This window comes from Ochlerotatus camptorhynchus, unplaced genomic scaffold (assembly GCF_037179485.1).
Source record: "Ochlerotatus camptorhynchus isolate MF236.1 unplaced genomic scaffold, CSIRO-AGI_Acam_v1.1 ptg000045l, whole genome shotgun sequence".
Lineage (NCBI taxonomy): Eukaryota > Metazoa > Arthropoda > Insecta > Diptera > Culicidae > Ochlerotatus > Ochlerotatus camptorhynchus.
The window spans coordinates 2,560,448-2,580,547 of record NW_027040536.1 but is presented as its reverse complement, the minus strand read 5'-3'; the positions used below and the strand labels follow the sequence as shown (position 1 = coordinate 2,580,547).

The following is a 20,100-nucleotide window of genomic DNA, read 5'->3' as shown; positions in this document are numbered from 1 at the left end:
GTCACGCCTTTGTATGGAAGAGAACTACTTCTCTTTCCGAGGTAACTTCTAAAAACAGACGAAACGAGCCCCAATGGGTAATCCCCTATCCCCCTTCCTGTGTGAACTTTTCATGGCTATTTAGTCTAGTGACCGTACATCAGTATTTTGATTTGGTGTTACTTTGATAGGGTTTTTGATCTAATTTCCGTCCTACTAAGCACAACGCGCACTTTACCTCTCTTTCCTGAACGTGTTTAAACTAAAAATGGAATTTTTCTATCAAAGATGACTTCTAAATTAATTCATCTTATTAGACGTACCGTTGAATTTGATAAAAAGCCACAAATTGTTGAGATATTGTTTAAAATCTAATACTGCTTCTTGATTCTAAATTCGTTCTACGAGTTTAAATTCCGTCCTAACGCATTGAAACGCCATTAGATTTTCTTCGTCCTACGGATAAACGTAAAAAAAGGGGATTCGCAGGGAGCGCTTCTTTTGTTTTGAGGACAATGAGCGTAAATATTCATACAATGCGCTCTAACCGGGTTTATGTTGTAGCTAATGAACTAACGCATCGGAACAAACATATTATTGATTTGTGCACGGTGAAATCAATGATATTATTGATCTTTTCTGATCGATAGAACGGAAATGGGCGATTACGACGAAGCAGCGCTCTACCCTACTGCTCGATGAATGTAGAAAAACATGCGTGAAACTCAAACAATTATGTTCAAGAAATATGAAACGTTGAATGAATATACAATTTGAAAACGTCTTAAGCAGTGGCGTTTCCTTAACCACAATCTACCTGTGCACCAACTCTCAAAACATATTTTTTTTTCAAAATATTACTTGCAATGGATAGATATCGAGTTAACAAGAAGATTAAGTGTATTTTTCAACAGATTCAAGCTAGAATGTGGCACTAAAACTTGGTTTGAAAGTTGGTGAACAGTTAAAAAGTGAGGTTACGGGACGCCACTGGTCTTAAGCAATAAAAAGACAACTTTGAGTTTGTAATGACTATATCGGAAAAACATTCCATAAGTGAATGTCAATCTATCCAGCAGGCCACTTTTCACAAAATTTGTTTTTTGTAGCAACAACAGCGTACCATAGCGTACCTTCAAGGATTTTGAATGTACCTCGCAAATTCCTTGTTTTAGAGAGTTCTGCTGAATTGACCGGTGATTTTTCGAAAATCTTCAAAAAACTTTCACCAATGCAGTGTACCAATAGCGTACTTTCCGAATCTGAGGTTCCTTTTTAACGTACCTCAAAATTTACCACACTTACTTGTATAAAACTCTTTAAAATACATTATATGTAAAATTTGACTTCGGATTTGGATTTCTTGGGAAATTTTAACTCGATTTGACCCAAAAAAAAAACATATTACTTAAGTGTTTTCTTTGCTACTTAATGACCAAAATAGTGATTTTAAAACAAGTATATCGAAATACCCTGGAATACCTACATTATGTTTACCCCTGAAAGTAGATAACCAACAAACATGGGAGATGGCAATTTTAAATATCTTAAAACAAACATTATCAATCTGTATGGGAACAGGTTGAACGTACCTCAAGGCAACTCATGTTTATATGGATGGGATGGATGGTTTTCCCGAGGGGGACGACTCTATCTACGATGCAGGAAATATTGTTTTTTGCTGTGGTTAGCTGCGCGTACGCTGAGTAGATAGTAAGAAGATTTATCACGATTTTGAAGATTTCCTGCAAAAAGATGATGCGCGATGCAAGAAGATGCGAGAAATGAAAGAAGATTTTTCGAAGATTTATTCGCTAGTGTGAGATTTTTTGAGCATCTAGAATTGAGATTTAGATGTGTCGCCCCCCTCGGGTTTTCCAAGGAAAATTTAATTTTAATGATTATTTTAGAAAATACGTAGTTTTGTGAAAATTTCGTGGACTGCTGAGTATTCAATCTTCTCAAAATATTCTCACAAGTTCTAGAAACGATGTGGTACCCATGCATTGGTACACTACATTGGTGAAGGTTTTGGAAGTTATTCTTCTTCTTCTTCTTCTTCGCATTTAAAGCTTATTGCATATCGCATATTATCTTATTGCGTGCTCTCAACTTAGTGTTCTTGATGCACTTCCACAGTTATTAATTGAGAGCTTTCGATGCCTGTACCATTTTTGCATTGGTATAATTGTGTGGCAAGTCCAATCATACTCTATATGCCCAGGGAAGTCGAGAAATTTTAGGTTAGGTTTTGGAAGATGTAATGAAGATTTTCGAAAAATCACCAGTCTATTCAGCAGGACACTCTAAAACAAGGAATTTGCTAGGTACGTTCAAAATCCTTGGAGGTACGCTATGGTACGCTTATTGGTACATTACGAAAAACATAATTTTATCAACTTTTGTGAAAAGGGGCCTGCTGGATAGATTGACATAATAAGTGACACACTTAATTTTATTTGCTGAATCTCGGAAATTTTTGGTTCGATTTTGCCGTGATCTCAGCAACAGTGACGTTTGGGTTGCTGAGTATCGGAATATGTTTTGCTGAATAATTTATGAAAAACTTATTTCTGAGCCCTCGGCTGTGCAATGCTCGGTAAAAATAGCTGAGATTCGGCAAATAAAACAAAGTGTGGATGGTTTGAGTGCTTCTTCAAACAGGCGAAAAACAAGAAAATTGTTTTTTAATGTGTTTGGAAAACATATAACAAATACTATATGCTGCGGTGTGAATTAGTGAAAGTGAATGTGTTACAATAGTAGTAGAATAAAAAGAAAAATCAACGTTATGAAGTATACAATTATTCTACTAAAACGCTCATCAATCAATTTAGAGTTGGAAGATCAACACATTCCTACCCCATTCCTTTCTTGACCTGCGTTCGGGCGCGGCCGGCGCTGGTATTACCTAGTTTGTGATCAACAGGTTTTACACATTGAGGATCATTGCTAGTCCCAAGCTGACCTGGCAATAACAGAGTAGCAACCGTGGGTGGTCAATCGTGCTCATGTTAATGCTCATGCATCAATCAATTTAGAGTTGGACGCTATGCTCAAGTTGCTCAGTCAGCTCTAGAGATTTTGGCCACGTTACCGGTCTAACTGGCCTAATGTTCTTCTGTACCTAATCTGGATCTGTTTAAATTTTTTTAAAGCTTTAGTGTTCGATACAAACGCAAAACAAACCAACGATTAACGCGGGTCTATCCAAATTGGGAACTTTACCACCATCGCCCTACCGTTGATTCGTACATCACCACATGAATTCCTAATGAGCAATTAAATTCAAACTGACAAGCTCAAATTGTAAATTAAACATCAAATATCCCTCCACATTGCATCATCACTCGCTCCCAGCAAATCCCCAAACAAATTGTCATCTCTTTCCACAGAAAGACCCAACCTCCTAATCCCTTGAATTAATTCCTCGGCATGCGTCTCGATGCCCCCCACTGCTATCAACCAAACCCAACCGACGCATCGTCGCACATTCTGGCTGCAGTGCACTACACATTCAGAAAAGCCTCCAAACGACTGTCACCATACAACATCTCCCCGTACCTTTGGATCGAAGAATCCTCCTCAGTTGCAAAATATGGTCACTGCCATATTCAGGCATCCCACACACACACACACACACACACACACACACACGCACACTTTTTCCACCATTTAGCGAAACATAAATTATTCGCGTCAATACAACCCTAGCACCATCGTTTTGGGTCACTTCAGCACAACAAGCAAATATTACTCACCTTTCCTCGATCGTCGTGGGCAGCGGCGTTCGATTCCTCAAGGAGCTGATGTACTGCTGGCGTGTCATCATGCTGCTTCCATTGCAGCCGCCGCCACCTCCCTCCGAGAGATACCCGTTCTCCATCGAGTCCGAATAGCGTGCGGGAACTTTCCGCAGTGCGTCTCCATCGCTGCAATAGCCCTGCCCGCCCAGGTCCTCGCAGTACTCCGATATGTAGTGATGTCCGCGGGCACCTCGCGTCGGCAGAGTGACGTGACTGTTGTACCCACGGAGCAGAGGTCGCATCGGAACGACGGTAATTTGCTTCTCCTCCTGCTCGTAGATGGTCCCATTCGGGTGTTGGGCAGTGTTCAGTATTTTCGACGGGACGGTGTTGAATTTATTGTTGTTGTTGTTGTTCAAATTGACATCGTTGAATAGGAACGAGGACGATGATTTGTGCGGGGAGCTGAGATTGGAGATGTGCTCGGAGCCACTTTCCGATCCACTCGGGCGATAGACGATACTGCTGGACTCGCTGGAGTTGGAGTGCTGACCGATGGACGCGCCCTGGGTCGAGTTGGAGTGCATACTATCACTCATACAGCTTGGCATTTGCTGCTGCTGATGCTGCGCCGATAGCTTCAGAGGACTTCCAAGGACGTTGTTGTTACCACTGACACTGATTGTATTCATCACATTCATTCGATCACTGTTGTTGTTTGATATGTTGTTTGGAAGATGCTGCGGTGAGATCAGGCCATTCTGGTGTCCTCCGAATCCGGCCAGCGCTCGGTCCAGCTTTGCAAGTTCGTCCTTTGGTATGTGATCCTGAAGAACTAGTTGCGGTGACGGTTTGCTCGTTCCCTTCACAGCGGCCATCGGTTTCGGAATCCCAGTATTGACTGACGGTGGAGCCACCATCGTTTTCGGAGGTTGCAACTGTGACTGTTGTTGTTGCTGCATTTGCTGCTGGTGCAGCAGCAAACTAGTTTTACTTTCGGATTTTGCATCAAGTTTTCTGCTGCCCGTACCTCCCACAGAGGCAGGTTTCAGTTTCGATTCGGTCTTCGGATTGCCTCCGCTGACGTTGGTCGCAGTCGTCATGGCCGCTGCCATCGGAATTTTGTGCGCCTTCGGTGCCGTGATCGGAATGTGCGTATCGGGTTGATCCTTACCCGCCTTTCCCTTGTCCCCGCTCAATTTCCCCGTGGATGAAACCTTCAATCCAGAGGCATCCTTCGAACTGGACTTGGATGAGATGAGTTTGGATGATTTGACTTTGGCACTACTGGCAGTGTCGGATTTTTTGCCCAAACTAGCTTCCTTGCCAATCTTCCCCACGGGTCCATCATTCAAACTCAGACTGGAATCGCTCCTTTCGCTTCGAGCCGAGGAAAATCCGCTGCTCGAGCTGGTTCGTTTGGAAATGGTCGATTTGGAAGTTTTGTCCTGCTTCTCTTTGCTGTTGAACAGTTTTAGCTTTTCCAGCATCGATTGCTTCTGCGTTGGGTTTGGGATATTGGTAACGTTTCCATTCGGGATAAGGGTGACGTTGTTGTTGTGGTTGCTGCCGCTGTTGCTGTTGTTGTTGTTATTGTTGTGGTTGATGGCATTGGTGGTTTGGGCCGCATAGGGACTGGCCGGAATCTTGCATGTCGTCTGTGGCTGACGGAGACTGGAACGAAAATAAACACACCAATATTTAGTACGATGTGAGGGGGATCAGTTTTAGTGGGAGATTGGGGGAAAAGCCATAAAGCATGTTAATAGAAATATTTTGCCAGTCACAGGTTGATTTATTGGTCTGGCTTTTTGTGTGTTTTTCGAGTAAATTGCTCATGCTGATCTGTAGATTGGTGCTACTGAACGACTGCTGGACAGGGAAATGGAGTTGCGGGAAGTCCGAGTGAAATCAGATGTAATGGATATTTGAAATAAGGTTATGAGCTGCAAGTCAATAATGTTTTGTTTTATGATTATTACAGAAATTTCATTTAGGCTGACCTCATTGTATCAAACAGTACCCACAAGTTATAATGCAGGAATTTCGGAAACCAGCCTTCTCAGAATTGCTATGGTAATTCTCATACTAAATTACAAGAAAGTTCATCAAAGTACCACTTCTCGAAAAAAAAAATCAACTCCTAGAAAAGACGTGAATGTAGTCCAAGGAAGGCCCATTGACTTCTTTGACGCGCGTACCACTTCCACTTGTCCTTTGAATTAACCTTAATGATCAGCACTAATACTTAAACATTTAGAGAAGTCTATTTGTTTTGACGTAGAACTACGTCATTGTCGACTATATTGGGGGTGTAAATCAAAAAATATGTGTGGTGAAATAGTGTTAGGTTTTGAGCGCTTGTAACTTTGTCATTTATAGATGAAATTAAAATCCAAATACGCCAATCGATAGGATATTACATCACGAATCTGCTGAAATATTAAGATCAATCAACAAAAACTGTGTGACGAAAAAGTCTTCATTTCCTTTATTTAACGTCAGTCTCTGTTCCGCAATGTATTGCTAATCACCGACGGACGTCGATTGCCATCCATTGACGGCAATCGAATGTGCAGGACGGCAGCTTCCACACCTGCGTACTATATCGCACCCATTCAACATACATGACACATGGGGCGGGACCAACGGCTTTACTTCCCTTCCGAAGGAAGACATGACCAGAGATTTTTATGCCTCAGAAAAATTCCACCGACCTCGGCTGGGATTGAACCCAGACCCATTGGGGTAAGAAAGCAGGCACGCTTATATGACGAAACAGTATCAGTTCCTATTGTAGACTACGAGGCTGGCGAAGTGGGGCCATGGATCCAGTAGAGTGGAGATGACTTTTTCGGACAGCAGAAGACAACAAGGTCTTAGCCTGATTGGTAATATAAGTATCAAAGTAGGCCGTGCTGGGAAATTGACTCGTTTTTTATTTTGCTGCTGATTTTCATTTTATAATTTTAACCGGTTGTTCAAAATTTCTTATGTACCTGATGGAAATTAATCGGATGATAAGTGGAAAAAAATAAAAGGAACGGAGCTGTGTTAGCTGATGGGCAACGAAGAACTCAAAGTGCGATGGTGTGAATCCAGCAGGCCTACGTCTAGGGGTAGCGGATTTCCTTAGTCAAGATCAAAGAGACGTTTTGGAGCATTAACTGCATTAGAGAGCTTCAAGGATTATTCGGTTGAGATCCTTCCTTTTTATTCATTTAGTTCGTTGTATTACGATTCATTTTTCACCACACTATAAAAACAAATTGAGGAACTTGGTAAGTTTAGGCCGTTTGCAATGCTGTTGTATTTTATAAGGACTGTTTCAATTTGAAACTAGAACAGAAACGCACCTCTCGCAATGCTGAGTTGCAGTTTCATTATTCGAGCACTATTTTGCACCAGATTTGCAACTGCTCGACTATTCTGTTTTATTTCTGAGCGAGTTTAAAACACGAATGCTCTGTTTCAAATTTCTTTGGATGTATTTAAAGATGTTTCGAAGAGCTTCACAAAAAAACGCACACCCCTCACCATCCCTCTCCAAAGGGGGATTTTGGTAAAGAGAGATGAAAAAACCGATTTGTACCATCCTTAAAAGTTGTCCTAGCTCGCTATTCTAATATCTATATGCAATCTTCACACTGCCGTACTCTAACGGAACTATCAACTCTATGCTTTCTTCTACTCCATCTATCGTATAAAAATTACCACTACAGTCTGTTATTTGAAATAAGCATCTTCAACGATATTTTATATTACACGAAAATTAAATTAACGAGGTCATTCTATAGTCTAAGATGGCGGTAATCGGGCTCAGCAAAAGCCTCAAATACCCTACAATATGGTTAATTTCAGAACGGTGATTCCGAAAATCGATATTCAATGTCAATTTGGAATACAAAATGGTGGCCATCGGTTTTCAGAAAAGCGGCAAATACCCTAATAGGGTAGGGAACTACTTCGGCCTAATCGCTCATTTTGAGCCTATGGAGCAGAAAACTTCAAATAAATCCATGATTTCAGAGTTAACAAGGCAATTAGGCGTTTGGTACGCTACTTTAGTTAATAGGCTACCGAACGAAGTCAATGAGAACGCGTGATATGAAGGTTTGCACCTTGGGGAAAGACAGCTTTTGATCATGAGTAAAATCGGAGTTAATTTTGAGTAACTCTGAGTAACTCGCGTTGCTCAACATAAAATACACATAGCAACCGATACTGTCAAGCAAAGCAAAGCAACAACATTTTAAACGGTGCGCTTGCAATGCTTTACTGGGAGCATCTTTCAGCAATGAAAAGGCGATTGCACGTGTATGAAAGGAACTACAAACTGTCCCCTCAAAATCGATGGAAGAAGTCTATGGTGACCTTACGGAACAGTCAGAGCTGTCTTGCTTTACTGCCATGCCGATGACGTTCTATTACAGGGGGATTTTGTACAATCTCTAGGAGGGTTGCAGTCAATCGCAAAGAGAATTTATGACAGTCTCAGTAGAGATTCCGAACAAGCCTAGGGGGAATTTCAGTCAATCCCAGTTCGGTTTCCCAACAATATCAAAGGTAACTTCGGAAAATCCAAATAAGGAATATGAACTATCCCAGGGAGGATTCCGGACAATCACAGGAAGAATGTCACTCAATATTGAGGGGGATTCATGACTGTCCAGGGGGGATTCCATAAAATCCAGTCAATCCAAAGGTAGATTCTGGACAATCCCAGTATTAATAAATGGTATGTAATGGTTCCTACATCCTTTCGACGATCGCTCATTGACAAACTTCATATAAGTTTCAGAATAGAATCAACTATGAAGTTGGCCAGAACTAACCTATTTGGACCTGGGATGAACAATTAAATAAAAGACTGCACTGAACATTGCTCCTTTTGTGTTAAATAACGATCAACACAACAACACCAGACGATGCAAATTCAACCTTTTCCTGTTCAACCTTTTTCAACTCGTGTCTATTGATGTCTTTTTGCAGGAGTATCAGGTAAAACAACGAACGCTTCTGGAGAGAGTTAAGCCTAACACTGGCATTTTTCAGCTAAATATGCTGAGAGATTTAAACCCCTCTTCCATAATGAATGCTGGTAAATAAAATGTTGCTTATCAAGAAAGAGTTTCCTCATTTCAGGTAGTGCAACAAAATATGAAACCTCTTTGACCGATTTTGTGAGATTGAGTATTACTTTTCATGAGCTAAATTAATCTCCTGAAAACATTTGGCCAAATTCTTACTTCCTTAGTCTGAAATCACACCATCTAGTGTTTCCTACCCTGGCAATTTACCAGAATTATCATTTCCCGATTCCCAGAAAACTAGTTTGACTTCCGGAGAAGCAGTTTATTTGTACGAAAACCATGTTAAACATATTTTATATTAAAAATGGCCACACAACTTTTGGGGAAAATTGATAGAAATTTCCGGAGAAAGTTTGACGAATCTTTAGTGCGAAGTCAGGAAAGCTTCCTGGCGAAGAATCTTTCAAACGAAACCGGTAGACGCTTCTGACACAATCTGTGGGAAACTCCCGGGCGAAGTTAGAAGAGACTTCCATGCAAATTTAGGCAGCCTGATGAAACTTTCAGAATAATTCAGAAAAGTTTTCCGTAGGAAGTCCGGATGAAATGGGAAATAGTTTCCACTTCCAGCGGTAGGACTTTTGATTGTAATCTGATACTGTTGGAATGAAAATATGATGAAACTTCCGTTGGTGGAAGATTCTTCCAGGGCAAGTTTAAAAAAAAACTTCCAGGAGATGTTGGAAGAAACGTTCGTGCAAAGTCAGACGAAATCTCCCAGAGAAATCATAAGAACCCTTCCGAAGAAGCTGGTGGAAATCTTCCAGGGGAAGTTGGAAGAAACTTCCAGAAATTGTCGGAAAAATCTTCCAGGAGAAATCCTGACGAAGTTCATGTTTTAATAAATAACTACCGAAAATACTTCCCGATTTCCGGGAAGAGTCTTCAGCTATTTTAAGATTCCCGGGTAATTATAAATGGCTAGGATATGGAAACATTACACTTTAGCCATCCATCCTAGAAAGAAAAAGAGACCTAAACATCCCTGTGCTTGGACAAGAGCCATCTAACTTGGATCTTTTAATGAATGAAAACTAAATCTTGAATTCAAAACATTCTGTCAGACGGGGATTGTTTGAACATTCTTTGATGAAACATATTAGACTACTTTGTTTGTTTTTGAGTAAATATGAGTAACTCAAATATACTCACTGCAAATATATTAACTCTGAGTACAGTTGTCTTACCCCTATGTTTGCACCCATTGTTCCCAAAAACAAAAGAAGCGCTCCGACCGAATCAAATGTTATCTTCATTCGATAGGCCGAAGTGAATTCATTGGCGTTTCAATGCGCTAGGCCGAGTTAAGAATCCGTAGGCCGAGTTTGGCGTCAAGAAGCAGTGTTAGACTTTTGACAATATCTCAAAGATTGGTTTCTCTTTATCAAATCTAACGTCCGAAAGGTAAATAAGCTGCGCTAGATTAAGAAAGACTAAGTGCGGGTTGTGCTTAATAGGCCGGGAACAACGCATTGATGCCGAAATTCGATATCCAACACCATTTTGGAATCCAATATGGCGGCCATCGAGTTTCAGCAAAAGTGTCAAATACCCTACATTAGGGTTATTTTTAAACGGGGACGGCGTACACCCAACCGGGGGATGTAAGATTCACTTACAATTATGTGGGATTCATCATCAGAGGATATAAGTGGAGACCGCATGAACCGAGGATGCGATATACCTAGCTGCGGTCTAATGCAAGAAAATTAGAGACCGAAAAATGTAGAGTGTATTACCAGACCAACAATTGAAATGACCTTAACTCCATTTTGTAAACAAACCGAAGTCCATTTTGTAAACGAACCGAAGTCCGCAAAGGCAAACCAACATAATGAACAGGCAGGGGAAATTCTCCTCTACCCGATTGTGGTTTAGGTTTGCGAATGAAGGTTTCGGTTCACGAGAAAATGGCCTTACAAGGTTTGTTTACAATTACAATTTACCATTTCAATTGTCGGTCTTGATTAGTGAGGTAAATTAGTTATGTCGGAAAATATAGGAATCAGATTGCCGACTGGACTCGAACCACGAGCGTTGCGATCCTGTGCTTTTTCCACTGCTCTTTCCATGCTTCTGAATATGGATAGCCTAAAAACAAACATGAAGCGCTCATTTTCTCGCATACTCCACTTCGTATGCTTTTTCTGCTGGAGAGAATTGGAGGCAAGTGTGTGCGTCGTTCTACAATGTTCTACAATGTGCGTCGTTCTACAAGCTTACTGGTATAGTCGAAAGCGTAGATAGAACACGAAATAAAAAAGACAAAAAACCATTACATCGCCTGCATGGTCAATTTCTAATATTCGTTGCGATGTTCATGAACAGAGGATGATAGGAAACGGAACTAACATTCATTGTAATAGATTTTTGGTTTGCGTGTAGAAGCTGACAATCAACACTCGATGCCATTACCGTACAGAACGGGGACAACGCGTAGATGCTGCAAATCGATGTTTGACGTTTCACGAAAAGTGTCAAAAACCTTAAGATCTGGGTATTTTTGAAACGGGAACGATGCGTGGATGCCGAAAATCGATATGCGACACCATTTGTAGGGTATTTGACACTTCTGCAGAAATTGGAAGCCACAATCTTTAATTTCCGACCTCTATCTACCTAGATGTCACCTCGATTCCAAAAATACTCGGTTTAATCGGTATTTGACTGCATTTTACTCTTTTTATGAATAAGAATACCGGCAAACATTGGTTTCTGGCCGATAAAAGTTACTGGGATTTCAAAAATACCTACATTGATGGGTATTTGACATTTTTACTCAATTCGGAAGCCATTGTTTTGGATTTCAAAATGGCTATATCGATTTCCGGCTTCTAGACGTAACCTTGATTTAAAAAAAATATATACGGTATTTCATATAATTTCTCACTTTTCTTAAAACAGAAGCCGCCGCCATAGATTTCAAAATGACGTCGGATATCGATTTTCATTCTCTAGACATCATCTCGATTCCAAAAATTATCAGTATTTTGCACTTTTTCTTAAACTGGAAGCCATCATCTTGAATTAAAAAATAGTGTCGCATACCATTTTCCAATCTCTAGCCACCCTGATTGCAAAAATACCCCATATTGATGGGTATTTTTCAGTATTTTCCTCTTTTTTATTTAATCGGAAGCTGCCATATTTTATTTAAAAATGGTGTCATATATCGATTTTTATTCTCTAGGCGTCATACCGATTCCAAAAATACCCACATGCATGGATCGGTATCAGTATTTCCCAATTTTATTTAAAAAAAATCAACGATTTCCAGCCTCTAGACGTCAATCTGCTTCCAAAAATACCTATAAAGATGGGCATTTGACAGTATTTCCCACTTTTTTTTTTAAATCACAAGCCGCCATTTTGAATGAGGTCTGATATTAACGTTATTATCTAGACCTCATCCCGTTTCCAAAAATACAGATATCGATAAGTATTTGACCACTCATTTGTAAGAAAATGGTCCAATATTAGCGAAATTTCACATGTAAACTCCGAATACCAGACCAAATAGTGCAGCTCTAGTATTTGACAGTATTTATCACATTTTCTTGAACTGGAAGCCGCTATTTTGGATTTCAAAACGGTATCGGATATCGATTTCCGGCCTTTAGACTTAACCCGGATTAAAAAATACACATATTGATGGGTAAACAAACCACCCGTCAATGATAAATTTAACATCCACGTGCACATGCGCTTAAATGAGTGAACAATCAACCAAAGTCAGAAAATCTGCGCGAATGTGGATCGAACAGTTTTGCTTCAATGCGGAAGTAAGTTCATTTGACAATGAATTACGAAATGAACACGAGTCAAGCGAAAACAAACAGCATGAAAACTTGATGTTGGAGGGGATCTGCACGAAGAGATGACGGAATGACTTTCAGTTGAAAGTGATGGTTGACAGCTTCACTGTCGCTTGACGATTTTCGATTGAAAGTGGTTTTGTTGGGCCCTGCTACAAAGTACAAAGAACTGCCATGAGCCTCCATTATTCAAAATATTATATTTTTGAAAAATTGCAGCTCAGAAACGCCAATTTAATTAAAAGTAATTTTATTGCCTTTTTGATTTTGCCAGAAATTTGCTCTATTGGACCACTAGGCGTGTGACTGACGGTTAGTTTTTCATAACTCGTCATACCTCCTAAACGAGTAGACATTCTGCCGTGAAATAATCATCGGTGAAAGATATGAATTTTCAACACAGATCAACAAGAAATCAAACTAGGGGAAAAGACGGTTTCGGCATGCCAGACTATTTTCGGCAACCCAAATTGAAACACTATTTTCACTGGATTTTCTTACGAAAACACTTCGCTAAATGCATGCAAACGATTCTTTATGCTTTCAGCTTTAATTTGACTATATTTTTACCACTGAGAAAAAGCAATCTAGCAAGGTTTTCTTGAAATGAAACACACGCACTACAAATTGTAGCTGATTTCGAGTTGCCGATAATAGAACAGCAGATTTACATGCAGCTCAAATGGAACGGTTGCCGAAGAAAAACTGGTTGCCAACAATACTCTCTCTCACTAGAGAAGATTGGAGCTTTGTAAAAGCGTTTCAAAACAGTTTTTGACAATTCTTTCGACTGAACTTGTTAGAGCAGCTGGCAGCAAAAGATTGTAAACAAACCAATACTGCATATGTGTGCGTTTCTTAGAGAAAAAGGCTATAGAAAGAAGGTCGCTGCTTGGGTTGCCGAGAATACGTAAATTCCCCTATATAATATGTTCGTGGAAATATTAATTATATTGCAAAATAAAGGAATTTTATGAATCCTGATGAATGTGGGCGTCTTAGTGGAATACCTGTATAATGAGAGTATTAGTACAAGACACTGAAGAAGTCTGCACATTGTAGACGAAATACGCGTATCTGTCAAGGATAAGCAAATATAGGAGGTATTTTATGATATTCATTCCAATTTTCCTTCACAGAGGAAAAATTCGTTAAAAACATGTTTTGCGAGAGGCGAACCAGCCCAAGGCTGAAAGCCTCATTAATAAAGCTAAATAATAATAATGTTTTGCGATTTTATTGTTTTTAGGATTGGTAACTTTGAACTGACATTGAAAAAGTCATTTACTACTTAATTTCATGCAAATATTTTATTTGCAATGCATTTGTTCCCAATTTGTGGAGCCCAATTTGTGTCACCAATTTGCAATGAAATTATTTAATTTATAAAATTTATCAATATTCCCCGATTTGCATTCTAAAATAAAACCAACAAATTCAAGAATTGTTACTTCCCGAATTGAACTCCAAAAACTTCCACATCTTACCCCCTTCAAAAAAGTTCCCAATCTGCAGTCATAAATTCCAATCAAGCTCTCCTTTGGGACTGCACCGTTTAATCAGTTGTACCCGGTGAAAGCCGCGGCCTGTTCACCCGTTCGGAATACCAAATATACCAAACAATATCCCGGAAGAGTATCCCCTCTCTGCATTCCGTGCTATGCAACAACGCACCACCGTGTCCCCGTCGTCGTGGTCGTGAATCCAAAATTGCTCTTTCCGAACCCAAAAAATATAACTTCCCCATAAACGCACCTCGCCCGTTTCCACGGGAGAAACTCATCTCGAATGACAAAAACACGGCCGCCGACCGCCCGTTCATTTCCCAAAAGCAATGAGACTTTGCGCCTTCTTCCCTATATGGTGTTTGTACATAAACGGCATCGTGGTACACACAAAAACCAGTAAGGTTCCATCATAATTTTCATCATCCTTGTTTTAGTCTCAACCTCCCCCCCCCCCTTCTTTATAGCATCGGCGAAATAAAAACCAACAGAGACGATTTACCTGCTGCCTCCTTTGGGGATCTGCGTTATTATCGCCGTCCCATTATGCTGCGGACTCCCCGGGCAGCTGTTGCCATCGAGTGGGGTACTTCCGCTACCGGCACTGGCACCTGGCCCTCCTCCGCCGCCACTGCTGGCTAGGGTATGCTTCTGCAGGCCCGGATGAAGTCCTGTGGAAAAGGGAACAAGTTGTTGTAGTCGGGGTTGTATGTGGAGATTGGAAAATGTAGTAAAAATTTGCAACAACCAACAGTTGTTTGGCAATGAGCGGGGATGAGTGTTTGATACTTGTTTTTCTTTTATTTAGCCCTGTGTGGTTGTACAGCGGTTGGATTGTATGAGATACGAGGGAAAAAAAAATATTGTACCAATTATGGAGAACATATAAAAGTATGAATTCGGAATGGGAAATTAAACTTGCTCGGTGGTCATGAAGATTGCCTTCGGATTCGGTAGTAGGCAATTGGAAGGTATGTACTGTTGGTATTGAGGATAAAAACTTGACTGTGGATTGCTTATGCATTTCCTTAATTGAACATTATAATGAAGATAGATTTTTTTCCGTGATTTGTTTTCCGTCGATCCTGTTTTCCGTGCTGAGCACCAATGCTATCGACGCCAGGAAGGCAGCTCCCACACCTGGACCCTACCTATCGACCCATCAACTCATGAATTGGGGACCAGCGGGTTTATTTTCCTTCGGAAGGAAGACGTGATCGGAGATGTTATGCCTCAGAATATCCTGGCGGCGCTGACTGGGATTGAACCCAGGCTTGCCGGGGTGAGAGGTTATCACGCTTACCACTACACCACTGGCTCCGCTAATGAATATAGATGCATTTTATACAAATGCATTTTTACAGAGTTAGCACTTCGACTACAAAAAGAAGCCTAGTAGGGAAGAGAGCTACTTCAGCATAACCGCCTATTTCCGTAAAATTGAGTAGAAAACATCAAACATATCATTGATTTCGATGTGAACGAATCAATCATACGTTTGGTAGTGTAGTTTAGCTCCATAGATAGAATATTAAGCCTATAAGAACTATATTTTCTTCTGAAATACAAAAGAAGCTCTCTATTTTGCTGCTTGAATCCATATGTCGAAGTAAATCTAATAACGCTTCAATGAGTTTGGACAAAATATAAACTCATATAACATATTATAATTAATGGCGACAACACTCTGATGAGACAACGAATACCCACCCCAAGCTCCTCCTTTGATCCTATCCTTTGACAATGTACCCCTCTAACCTCGGGGAAGCCACGAGTATTCGGCCCAACTCCTACTCGACATAGAAATAATTTTGTTACAAACAATGAACAATAAATTATCGACTCCGTAAAGCTGCCACGATTGAGCCTTCCAAATAAACGAAATAAATAAAAAAAAAATCGAATTTGAATTCAAGAAGCAGTGTTAGATTTGGGGATTTTTTTTTATACGGGCAAAATAGGCCGAAGGATCTCATCATTTTATGAATTTTTGACCACAGGTAGAGTTTATGGTTATGTAAACAAAACAAAAAAAATAAAAATTCGATTAATACGGTGCTTAATTTTCCAGGAAAATGTTAATTGATGTTTTCGGATTTTCTCGGATTAATAATTAATGAACCAAGCATTGTAAAAAGCACGTTATACAGTAAAATTAAATTATCCCAGCAATCCATGAAAAAATATAATTTGAAAAATGTTTTCCACGATCATAACTCAAAACCGGTAAGAGAGACAACTATGAAATTTTCACCAGTGGAAGATAAGAAGAATTCAAGCATGGATTTTTTATTACCCTGACCAGTGTTGGGAACCCAAGATCACGCTTTATTTTCATAGACAATCCGAACGCAACCCGAAACTGCCGTCACTGCTGGCAGCAGTAGCTCCGTGTCCACCATCGGTGAAGAGTAAAAAGAGATAGCAAACTTTACTTTCTCTTTCTAAGAAAACTATGTGTAATGGAATCATTTTTGGGTCGAGTCAACTCTCAGCTTGATTTTTGCATGTTGTAAATTTCTCGAAAGATCAAAGGAGTTTGCAAAATCAATATCAAGCATTATATTTTGCTCCGATATCACGCGTGATGTTGAGAGCGTATGAGAGCGAAAAAATATCATTTGATTGATGATTTTGCCAACACTGACCCTAACATTGATTTTTCTCCATCATAAAAATTTTCGTGGAAATTTTTCATATATTGTTTTATGGATTGCTGAAATACAGCACCTCAAGCTTACTAACGAATTTGGTTCGGTAGTTGGGTCAAGTGACAAAGAGCTAACATTTTTCGAGGGGTTCGCACATCGTTCGTTGTGGTTGTGCAAATTGCACGAAAAGTAGATTCAACCACAGCGGATGGGAGTAAGTTTATTGAAGCTGGGGGTACCTTGTTGGTGAGTCTGGGACCCGATGTCCCTGCTCCGGCAAGGTGATCAGCAGACTCGTTACCTGGCCCTCCGCAGTGTCCGGGAGTCCATGTGTACACGGTGTTCGGTGGAGCGTACTTGATAATCGCCTGGATCCATGGGTGTTTTGGTGCTTCCGAGGTGATCGCTTGAACGACGTTGTGTGACTCGGTTAGTATAAGTATCGGTTTGTTGGCTGGCGTCGTAGCGGCACGGAAGATCGCTGCAGCCTCGGCCGAGAAAACCGAGCATTGTGGAGGAAGACTGCTGCTTTCAGCAATACCGTCTCCAAAAATCCCGATACCTACTCCGTTTATCGATCGGGAGCCATCGGTGTACCGATGTACGTAGTCGGCATAGTTGGACCCAAGTAACTCGGCGACCGATCTGCGCAAAATCATGGATGCATCCCCTGCTTTGAAGCGGTTCTTGATCCGATTGTCCAATTGGATTCGAGAAGAGTGCCAACTTTTCCCTCCATGCCAATGGACTTTGGCCACTGGGGGGAGGTCGATGTCGGCGGCCGTGCGGAGGACTCTGTTCCCCTCGTCGAGGAGAAAGATCCTATTGTTTCCGGAGGTCTTGGCGGAAAAGGCGGTGGCTTTTGTGGCAATATTTGCGTTTAAGCAGAACCGGACAGGAAGAAGACCCGCTTCGATGCATGTGGCGTCTGCTGGAGTGGATGGCAGGAGACCAGATATGATGCGGATGTAGCTATTGTAGAATCCATGCTGAGTAATTAACATTTAAAAAGGGTGTTTTTTGTAAAAAAAAATCGTTTATTTCACGTGATATTCAAACGATATAAATCGGGGGGTGGGTACAGGTCACGAATAACCCAAGAGCGTGCAAGGGACTATAATAATAAAAAAATAAAAAATAGACATGAATCAATTTCATTCGAAAAAAAAATGCATTTTAACAATTTCTAAAAGTTACTTCAGTTTGACTGTTCACGCCGAACGTGAACCATATTTTGTTTATAATATAAAAAATCTTGAAAATACTGTTCATTAAATAATTACGCGCAATTAATGCATATGATATAAGAAATTCAATTGCTGGCAAATGTTATCTGTTTAGAACGATTGGGTCATACAAGCCCACCTACGATTGGCTTTGTAATGAAAGGTAATAGATTTACGCATACGTTCTAGAGCTATTATGGTGATACATTCTACCTGACGTTACAACGATTTATGCCTGTGTTTTAAGAGTTTTCGTACTGTAACTGAAAAAAAAAATAAAAGTAACTCTTAAATATTACTGCAGATTTAGAAAGTGCATTCAATTTCCTTTAAGATTTGATCATGAGTCTATAATTTGAGTAGCTAAAAATGTTTTGATGAGTAGTTGTTGAGTAATGTAGTTGAGAAGTGCAAAACGTAGTGACATCATGCAACATAGTCGTGCACCAAATCATTTTGAGGTACTTAAGTGATCAATTCTTATAACAAGTTTAATCACTTTTCAAATCTGCAATTATATTTAGTGGATAGATTTTTTTTTGTTACACACAGCATGAAAGCTGTAAAAAAAAATCAAATAAAAACGTGAATACATCCATGTACAATGTGTTCTATGGAGTAACATGAAGGCGTTTTCCGAGATAGTTTTAATTTATCGGTAAACTTTCAACTTCTACTGATTGGATTTTCATGCAAATATCAAGTGAAAAAATCTTGAACTGATCTGTCTATCATCCGATAATTCTTTTCTATATGAAGAACTTTGCTGAAGCCAGCAACCTTCTATCTAGACGGTCTGTCAAGTTAAATCAGCAAATTAGAAGACAAATGGCCACCTGTTGAGCAAACTATGAATTTAACTATCCACTATCCAATAGCTTATGGCATATCTGAATAACTCTGCCAATAATAGTAACCTTCTACTGTGTCGCCAGCACTTAATTAAAGTTCGTAAGTCTGACTTCCTACTTTCTAACTTATTTCCGAGTTTAAAAAAAATTCTGACTTTAATGTTGTTGTTGTTTTTATTGTTCGTACTTTGACAGCTCTTTTGCTATACTACCAGTCGCATCGGCAGTAACTACATAAGCGACATACAAATACTTTTTATCTAAATGCACACTATCTTATCGTGCTCAAGCTTTAGTCTAGTCAAATGGTATACTAGTGCCGTCTGGTAAGTGAATTCTGAACATCACCCAATAGGTCATGCCCATCTGATCAACTTTGCCAAAGGCTTCGTGATCGTGTGGTTAGAGCCGTCACCCGTAATGAGGGTTCGATTCCCGCTCTAGCCGTTGGAACTTTTTTCAACCTGGAAATTTCCCTACTGGTCTACTGTAAAGCCCTACAGTAAAAGTATGGACGTCTGTCAAAAGTTGTTCCAATCGAACCGTCAAAATGCACCACTTTGCTCGATTGGAACAGCTTTTTTCAGTCCATACTTTTACTATAGGGCTTTAGTCTACTGGTTGTTGAGTGTTGTCCTTTGCTTAGTGTTAAGTGTTCAGTCTGTACAACCTCTGGTTGAAGACGGTGTCAATTGTCATTATTTATAGCAACCTTCTATCTAGTCGAGCTGTCAAATTTTAACAAACAATTTAAAACCAAATTACACATGAGTGAATTGTGACCTGACCTGTTTGCCATCCAATATGTTTTGCCAATGTGAACAACTTTTCCGAAGACAGCAACCTTTTATCTACTCAACTATCATGTTGAAAGCAAGTCATTTGAAAACTAGCGCCAGCTAGTGAGTGAATTCTCATCTGAACTGTTCACTGTCCAATAATTCTTGATAATCTGAAGAACTTTGCTGAAGACAGCCACCTTCTATCTAGTTGACCTGTCATGTTAAAGCTATAAGTGTCAAATGGCACACTTGAACCGTCGCTTGGTAAGTGAATTCTAAATTGTGCTGCCCATGGAGGATATAAGGTGGCTGTCTTCAGCAAAGTTCTTCAGATTAACAAGAATTATTGGACAGTGTTCACATTGAACCATCCAATAGCCAACTTAGCCAAAACAGCAACCTTCTATCTTTTCCAGCAGTCATGTTAAACAGACAGCTTGGAGTCATTCTAG

The 20,100-nt window shown here is 40.1% G+C and overlaps 1 protein-coding gene across 8 annotated transcripts in view; it reads right to left on the bottom strand.

Moving 5' to 3' along the window:
* LOC135714989 (protein sickie-like) overlaps nucleotides 1-20,100 on the bottom strand; it is a 511,961-nt gene that overhangs the window by 194,024 nt on the left and 297,837 nt on the right. For all 8 annotated transcript variants that reach the window (XM_065238435.1, XM_065238394.1, XM_065238411.1 and 5 more), the window contains 2 exons: nucleotides 14,641-14,809; nucleotides 3,741-5,399 (listed from right to left, as the gene is read on the bottom strand). In XM_065238435.1, coding sequence (XP_065094507.1) covers nucleotides 3,741-5,399; nucleotides 14,641-14,809 — 1,828 coding nt within the window. The remainder of the gene's footprint in view (nucleotides 1-3,740; nucleotides 5,400-14,640; nucleotides 14,810-20,100) is intronic.